Source organism: Mandrillus leucophaeus, unplaced genomic scaffold, assembly GCF_000951045.1.
Source record: "Mandrillus leucophaeus isolate KB7577 unplaced genomic scaffold, Mleu.le_1.0 Scaffold59, whole genome shotgun sequence".
NCBI lineage: Eukaryota > Metazoa > Chordata > Mammalia > Primates > Cercopithecidae > Mandrillus > Mandrillus leucophaeus.
Genome location: NW_012106363.1, coordinates 4,846,694 through 4,855,737, shown reverse-complemented (window position 1 = coordinate 4,855,737; position 9,044 = coordinate 4,846,694). Strand labels below are relative to the sequence as shown.

Below are 9,044 nucleotides of genomic sequence, written 5' to 3'. Positions count from 1 at the left end.
TCACCCGGCTAGTTTTTTGTATTTTTTAGTAGAGATGGGATTTCACTGTGTTAGCCAGGATGGTCTCGATCTCCTGACCTCGTGATCCACCCGTCTTGGCCTCCCAAAGTGCTGGGATTACAGGCTTGAGCCACCGCGGCCGGCCTTCTCTGAACTCTTGAGGTATGAAAGGATGAGAACTGTCAGCCCAGGGAGAGTTCCCAATCTCATCTCCCTCCCAGGGGCCCTCTCCCTGTGCTCCCTGAATCTCTTACTTCCTACATAGCTTCTTAAGCTGTTGCAAGGATGCTGTTTCCCTCTGTTTTCTCCTGAATCCCCCCTGGGCTTCTGGAGAATGGTCACTCCGTCTTTGTTGCTCTTATGCCCCCTCCTTGGCCCAGCAGCCTTTGAGAGGTGAATCCTCAATAGCTACTATGTATCTGGCAAGCTGCCGCCCCTGCCCCCACATGCCCCACCCCTGGCCCAGGACCTGATAACTGCTCTGTAGATCAAGGCAGGCAGAGGGCACCAGAAGCCACAGCATGTTGGCACCCAGGAAAATAGGCTGGTGCAACTGTTGCCTTTATTGCCAGGGACTGGTTGCTTCATTCTTTGAATCCACAGGTTTATCAGCTATAGGAGGGTGGAAGAGGGTGGGGGGAATTAATGAACTCAGAGTTCACCTTCCTTTTCTGAACAATGGATGTTCATTGGTTTCAGCAATCCAGGCACATAGAAGGTGCCCAGGAGATACTGCCCACAGGGCAAAGGCACTTCGTAGCTCTGGTAGAAGCTGATCTACTGAAGTACTGGAGTGGGTCCCTGGTCCCTGGTACCTGGACCCTTTAACTGGGGAGATGGGGGAGTGGGGTGAGGCTCTAGGCAGTGGTATTTTTCACTATTTTCCCCACCAGTGCATAAGTAAAATCTTAATAATTGTTACTATCGTCAACCCTACCCGCCTGCCTCTTTCCATGCTAGTCTGGATACTCCAGTTCCCTGGGACTGGGGACTTGGACATGGACTGAGTGCTTACTACATGGCAAGCAGCTTGTTTTATACAACTTCTCTTTGAAGTCTTCATAAAAGCCTTATTCAAGTTTCATAGGAGGTAACTAAGGTTCACAGTGAAGAAGTAACCAGTTAGGGTGCTCTTAGCTTCCATCTGGATCCCCCAAGTTCCCAATACACTGCCGGAGCTCAGCCCACACCAGGCCTTCTCTAAGTGTTTGTGGAATGAATGAGACTGGGACCAAGCGAAGAAAAATACAGGTTACAGTTCTCAGCAATGCCCCATGTGCTTTGGGCCTGAAAGAAATTAGGTAGCACCATACTTAATAGAAACTGGGCCAAGGGCTTAAAAGACAAAGGTTCTTCATGGCCTCTGTGCCTCCCTGCCCCCTCGTTGTGTTTTAATCAGGGCTGGGGGCTTTGCTGAAAGGAGGCCTGGAGGGGCCTGGAGTGGGTTCCCAGGGTGGGGTGTGTGCCCTGGAGGGCTGGGTGAGTCTCTGCTGGTTGGGGGTGGGGGAGGGCTGCCAGGATGTCTTTTCTTTCATTGGTTGGGTGGCCCTGCCCTCCTCCCCCTCCCTCTCCTGGAACATTCCAGACATTCCAGACGATCTGCCTGCCATTGCTTTCAGGATATGGATTAACATCCCAGCAGAGATTTGATTTCACCACTGCCACCCTTCTCCTCCCCTCATCCCCTCCACGAAAGAAAGCCTCTAAAACTGGGAGTTTGAAGTGTGAGGGAATTTTGACCTTTGACCTTAGATTGTACTAAGGGACCATCTTGAAAGAGCACACTTCAAACTGGGCTCCTAAACTGGGATTCCCTTAGGCCCTTACTGGTTTGAACTCCCAGGTAAGCCACCCCCACCTCTCTGCCCTTCATCCAGAAGTGTTCCCTTGAGGGAGGTCCTGGGCCTGGGCCTGGGCAATACCTGTTATAGGTGTTAAACTAGGTCTGTGTTCTCAGTCTTCCAATGGCATGGCCATTTCTTTTCCTCATTTCTTCCAGCAGCTTTGCTTTCATTGTGAGGGCTTCTACATTTTCAGTCTGTCTAGTTGGTCATCAAATGAGTTGTGGGAAATTCCTCACAAGGGTGGAGGCAGGGGTTCCCTCTTGGCCAATGAATTGAATCACAAAAAGGTGGTCTGATGGCATTTGGGGACCTGGAACTGGATTTGTATCTTATTATTTTGTCCTGCTATAATCTGACCTACTTAGGTCAAGTTCATGAACAAACCAAAGAAAGCCGCAGAGATTCTCTTCAATACTTATTTCCTTCTTTTCCCATTATTTCATCCCTCAGAGAGTTTTCCTTAACATATTTAGAATGGCAGGCTAGAAAATATCATAGAGACCTTGCTTGTACCCACTGTAAAGCTGGAGATATTGAGGTCACATGGGTGAAGTGGGTGAACTGGCTCAGGATAGCCAAGGTCAATGCTTTTACAGCTAGAGCTTAGCATCCCTTTTCTCTGGTCCCTTATGTTTTCAGCACCCTTTCCCCCAGGCTTGGCAAGGGCTGGCATGTCAGATAGGAATACTGAGGCCCGAAGCTTAAGAGAGGCTTAATTAGAGGAACAGCCAGTCAGGGGCAGGTTACGGGCTAGAACTAGACTTTCTTACTTTCTAGTTCAGTTTTCCTTCAAGCCACTAGAGTTTTTTTGGACATTGTCCTTGGACTAAGAGTTTGTGATCAAGGATAAACAAAGATACAAATGCAATTGACCAATAAATTAAGTCAATTTAAAAGTCTTAAACACAGGGATTAGCGCATTGATTGGGGTGGTGAGCAAGTGATCTGGGAGTCAGTCCTGAACCTGAAAGCCTTCCTTAGGGAAAATTAGCTTTTTTTTTTTTTTTTTTTTTAACGAGTCTCACTCTGTTGCCCAGGCTGCAGTGCACTGGTTTGATCTTGGCTCACTGTGACCTCTGCCTCCCTGGTTCAAGCGATCCTCCTGCCTCAGCCTCCTGAGTAGCTGGAATTACAGGCACGTGCCACCATACCCTGCTAATTTTTTTTTTTTTATAGAGAGGGAATTTCACCATGTTGACCAGGCTGGTCTCCAACTCCTGACCTCAAGTGATTGGCCTGCCTCGGCCTCCCAAAGCGTTGGGATTACAGGCATGAGCCATCACGCCTGCCTAAAAATTACATTTTAAAGATGGGAAGAAGAAATTACTTGGGCATAGTGGCATGCACATGTGGTCCCAGCTATACAGGAGGGTGGGAGGTGGGAGGATCGCTTGATCCCAGGAGGTCTAGGCTGCAGTGAACTGTGTTTATGCCACTGCACTCCAGTTTGGGTGACAGAGCACTTTACAAGATTGTTAGTAAATAATAGTCATAATAAAGCTGGGAAGAAAAAAATATTGTATAGTTACTGGGAGAGAGAAAAGTAGTGGCATTATGCTGACTTGTACCTATGTTAATCACTCCCACCTTAGTATTCACAGATACATCTATTGTTACACTTTAAGTACTTACATTTTCTAGCATCACCTACCACCCTGTGAACGAAATGGCCTTGAACAGGTTAAACAATCTTGTAAAGGTCAGTACTAGTAAGTGGAGCATAGGTTTAAATCCGTATCTGTGCCAAGGACTTAACCACTGCACTATATCCTGCTGTGATTTGTTTGTGTATATTATCTCACCTAATAAATTGTGAACACCTTCAACCAGGCATTTTGTCTCTTTTGTTTATTTCTGTGTTTCCAGCATCTGGAACAAAGTAGTATGTGAAGTAGGTATTAATTAAATGGTTGTTAGATTAATTAATAATGCCTTGGGCCAGGTGTTGTGGCTTATGCCTGTAATCTCAGCATTTTGGGAGGCCGAGATGGGCAGATCACCTGAGGTCTGCAGTTCAAGACCAGCCTGGCCAATATAGTGAAACCCCGTCTCTAATAAAAATACAGAAATTAGCCTGATGTGGTGGCGCACACCTGTAATCCCAGCTACTAGGGAGGCTGAGGCAGGAGAATCGCTTGAACCCAGGGGGCAGAGGTTGTAGTGAGCCGAGATCGTGCCATTGCACTCCAGCCTGGGTGGCAGAGCGAGACTCTGTCTTAAAAACAAATAAAAAATAAAAAATAATGTCTTATTTAGCTTTGTATTCGTAGTGCCCGGAACGTAGTTATGGTAACCTGCTTACTGAATAAAGGAATGAGTGAGAAAGTAGTGGGATAAACAAAACAGTTGTGTGTGTGTGTGTGTGTGTGTGGTTTTTTTTTGTTTGAAATGTTAACTGAGTGCTTAGAACACCTGATTCTGCATTCCTAGGTGTGGTAGCATTCATGATAATTTTGGTCTCTAAAGCAAGGTACCCCTACTGCAAGTTTCCATTCCTAAAAGTTTATTCTTAGATTTTAAGACTATGGTGTTGGTGAGCTGAAGGTAGGGAAATAGAAACTGGGGCAAGGATTAGAAACTGCAAGTTTACAGACCTCTAATGTATTCAGAGCTTTCTTTAATTCTGCTCCCTCTTTACTTTCAGGAGCCGGAAAATTCAAATCCGAAATATTCCACCTCAGCTCCGATGGGAAGTAAGTGTTTGGGGGAAACTCTAAATGGAATGGGATACTGGAGCCTAGAAAGTACATCTGGACCAGCTGGAGCTGCCAGAAATGATTGGGGAGGTCTGGGGCCAGGCCAGGGAGGCCTGGGTCCCGTCCGTCCGTCCGTCCTTCCTCTTCCTTTCTCTCTGTTTTTTTTTTTTTTTTTTGAGATGGAGTTTTGCTCTCTGCCCAGGCTGGAGTGCAGTGGCGTGGTCTTGACTCACTGCAACCTCTTCCTCCAGGTTCAAGCGATTCTCCTGCCTCAGCCTCCCAAGTAGCTAGGATTACAGGCGTGTACCCCCATGCCCGGCTAATTTTGTATTTTTATTAGAGACAGAGTTTTACTGTGTTGATCAGGCTGGTCTCAAATGCCTTACCTCAAGTGAGCCACTGCGCCCAGCCTTATCTTTTCTTAACCCACAGCCCCATCTTTTAGGTTGTCCCTATGGTGAGAGGCATTAGGGAGATGGTAGATGAGTGTTTCCTAAGCCCTAAACTTGGTAATGTGGCAGAAGATAATTTAGGGACCCAGGCAGCCCAGGTCTGCTTCCCAAAAAGCCCTTAAGGCAGAACTTAAGTACAGTCCTGCAAAGACACCCCATCCGCATTAGCACCCCAGAAAAGTCACACTGGACAGGTAATAATGCTCAAACACTCCTATGACTCTGTGTATGCCCCATTGCTTTAGGATGCAGGGTGTCCAGTGGCTGCTTTGCAAGGGTCCTGGGACTCAGAGTTAAGTGTACTTCCCTTCTCCATGCTCCTAGGTACTGGACAGCCTGCTGGCTCAGTATGGGACAGTAGAGAACTGTGAGCAAGGTAAGAGTGGGCCGGGCATGGGGTGGTGCTTGTGGTGGGGGTTGGAGGAGTTTGGTGCATTTGTTCTGCTTCACTTTGTTTCTTTCTTTTTCTTTTTCTTTTTTCTTTTCTTTTCTCTTTTTTTTTTGAGATGGAGTGTTGCTCTGTCACCAGGCTGGAGTGAAGATGGCATGATCTTGGCTCATAGCAACCTCCACCTCCTGGGTTCAAGCAATTCTCCTGCCTCAGCCTCCTGAGTAGCTGGGATTACAGACACGTGCCACCATACCCAGCTGATTTTTGTATTTTTAGTAGAGACGTGTTTTACCATGTTGGCCAGGATGGTCTCATCTCCTGACCTTGTGACCTGTCCGCCTCAGCCTCTTAAAGTGCTGGGATTACAGGCGTGAGCCACCACGCCCGGCCTCTGCTTCACTTTCCATGATCAAATCAACATTGAAAACCAAAAGAAGAAAGGCAGATAGAATGTGTTACACAGGGAAGTACATTGGATTGGGGGCCTGGACTCTTGGCCTCGGCTTCGGGTCTTAGTTATCTGTGGAACTGGGTTTCTCTTCTATTTAGCAGGAGACTTGAACAAAGCCACTCCTTCCCAGCATGGAGTCTCCAGGTTCTTAGGGATCAACCAAGGTAGAAATGGCTATCCTAGGATTTTAGAAATAGTCTAAGAACAGAAATCTTGCATTCAACCTGAGTTACCCTGCAGCCATTTTACTTTAAAAGCTTCATGTTTCTTGTTTTTGGCTGGAATAATCAACCGGTTGTCTCTTTTTAGAAGCTCTGATTGGTAGCAATGTATGTCTTTGGTCAATTAAAAAAAAGCAGAGGATTTAATACTTAGTTAATGTAGTTCGATAGGTAAGCAAAATCGTTTGAAGAGTAGGCCCACAGAAGGAAAAATGATAAAAGAATTCTAGGTCATAAAAAGTTTGCCAGCTGGGTGCAGTGACTCACACCTGTAATGCCAGCACTATGGGAGGCCAAGGTGGGAGAATCTCTTGAGCCACAAGAGTTTTGAGACCAGCCTGGGAAAGAGTGAGACTCCATGTCTACAAGAAATTACCTGGGAGTGGTGGTGGATACCTGCAGTCCCAGTCACTAGGGAGGCTGAGGCAAGAGGATTGCTGGAGCTCAGGAGGCCAAGGCTGCAGTAAGCTGTGATTGTGCCACTGCACTCCAGCCTGAGTGATAGCAAGACTCTTTATTGTTTCAAAAACAAAATGAAACAAGTTTTGTCCATTTAGTAATGGAAAGTGACTTTGGTTGGATATAAGGTGGTCTTTAGGCAGACAAGATACTGGGTTAGGTTTGGAGATCTTAAAGAAACAAGTGGATAATCACTTGGTTTGAGATTTAGATATTCCTCTTCAAATTATTTGTGGAAAGGGGCAAGCTATAAATGATTATAAATGATGAAAACCTTCACCCACCCAAGAGTAAACTGGTGAATCTATCAAATACGTTCTAACCTGCTCTAATCTTGTAGCTTGCTCTTTATCTTAAATGCCAGGATGCAGCAGGACTAACTGATAACTACTGCTCAGTACTGTTCACAGTTTAGACTAATGAATACGTTACTCCTGGACAAACAGTAAGATTGAGCAGTGGCTTGGAAGCAAGTGCATGCTGAATTTCACTGAGTGGTGTATAAGGAGTCAACACTAGGTTGAATTTATCCAAGGCTCACTAGGGAGCTGTAACACATCCTATCTGGAAAGATATCTGCTACTTGGAGAGAACCGTGTGGGAAATGTTTGACTTTGTTGGACAATAGAGAAAGTCCTTAAGTCTGCTCAAAAGTCACTGTGAATGAGGTCCATTCTTTCTACCTATCTCATCCTCTTTCATGTGATTTATTATTATTATTATTATTAGTTTTTGAGATACAGTCTCTCTCTGTCACCCAGGCTGGAGTGCAGCGGTGTGATCTCGGCTCACTTCAGCCTCTGCCTGCTGGGTTCAAGCGATTCTTCTGCTTCAGCTCCCAAGTAGCTGGGACTACAGGCACCCACCACCACACCCAGCTAATTTTTGTACTTTAGTAGAGATGGGGTTTCACCATATTGACTAGGCTGGTCTCCTGAGCTTGTGATCCACCCGCCTTGGCTTCCCAAAATGCTGGGATTACAGGAGTGAGCCACCACACCTGGCCTCATCTGATTTATATTTCTCCATAGCAGTCATCACTGTCAAATATTCTGTAGAACTTGCTTATTTATTATGCTTATTGTTGTCTCTCTTTCCATAAACTCCACAAAGGCAGAGGTTTTTTTGGTTTACTACTGTATTTCCAGTCACCGGAAGATTGTTCTTGCAGAAGCTTCCTTACCTCTGAGGAGGGAGAGACCTGCTGATGCAGGCCAGAGCAGTTAAGAGTGGTCTGGGGCCTAGCGTGGTGGCTCATGCCTATAATCCCAGGACTTTGGGAGGCTGAGAGGGGAGGAATAGCTTTAGCACAGGAGTTAAAGGCTTCTGTGAACTCTGATTACGCCACTGTACTCCAGCCTGGATGACAGATTCTTTGCACTGAAGTTTGTGACCAAGTGCCTTCTCTGTCCTCAGTGTTGTGGGGGCAGAGGCTTAATTTAAGCCATGGTCCCCCACCCCATGGTTGAGCAAGCCCAGGGGACCGAAATTCACAAGACATTGGTATAGGAGAAAGAAAGTTAACTTTATTTATTTATTTATTTATTTATTTATTTGAAACAGAGTCTAGTTCTGCCTCCTAGGCTAGAATGCAGTGTGATCATAGCTCACTGCAGCCTCAAACCTCTGGGATCAAGTGATTCTCCTGCTGCCTTAGCCTCCCAAGTAGCTGGGACTGTCGGTGTTTACTACTGCACCCGGCTGATTTTTTTTTTTTTTTTTTTAATTTTTTGTAGAGATGGGGTCTCCCTGTGTTGCCAGGCTGGTCTCAGATTCCTGGCACGACCTTCTGAAGTGATTCTCCCACCTCAGACGGTTAATTTTAATAATTGTAAGTGAGAAATATGTTTCTAGACTGCTTGGGATTCTAATGTCAGCTTGCCAAACCATTCTCCTAGAGCCAAGAATTTTGATGGGATCAATGGCTAGCATCCTGAGGCTACAATGGCCACATCCAAGACAGGAAATCCTTTCCCCTGGAAAACATGCAAATTCTTTTTTTTCTTTCTAGACTTCTACAGCCATTCCTGTCAGTCCATTTAGCAGGATTTTTTTTTTTTTTTTGAGATAGAGTCTCGCTTTGTCACCCAGTCTGAAGTTCAGTGGCGCAATGTCTGCTCACTGCAACCTCCGCCTCCTGAGTTGAAGCAATTCTCCTGTCTTAGCCTCCCAAGTAGCTGAGATTACAGGCATGCACCACCACACTGGGCTAATTTTTGTATTTTCAGTGGAGACTGGGTTTTGCCATGTTGGCCAGGCTGGTCTTGAACTCCTGACCTCAAGTGATGCACCTGCCTCGGCCTCCTGAAATGCTGGGATTACAGGCGTGAGCCACTGTGCCTGGCCTCTGTTTAGCTAGATTTTAATACACGTTGGTTCTTGTGCCCTTGAGAATACATAGACTGCTAGAATGGATTTAGGTGTTTACAAGTTTTGTCAGCCATATCTTTGCAGGCCATTTCGAGATGTTTACTTCTATAAATTGCTAATCTCATTGAGCATGTGTTTTTTTTTTTTTTTTTTTTTTTTT

The 9,044-nt window shown here is 45.8% G+C and overlaps 1 protein-coding gene across 3 annotated transcripts in view; it reads left to right on the top strand.

Annotated features, from left to right (window-relative positions):
* Nucleotides 1-9,044, top strand: part of IGF2BP1 (insulin-like growth factor 2 mRNA binding protein 1) — a 57,935-nt gene that overhangs the window by 23,495 nt on the left and 25,396 nt on the right. For all 3 annotated transcript variants that reach the window (XM_011999318.1, XM_011999317.1, XM_011999316.1), the window contains exons 3-4: nt 4,489-4,537; nt 5,317-5,368. In XM_011999318.1, the coding sequence (XP_011854708.1) occupies nt 4,489-4,537; nt 5,317-5,368 (101 nt within the window). The remainder of the gene's footprint in view (nt 1-4,488; nt 4,538-5,316; nt 5,369-9,044) is intronic.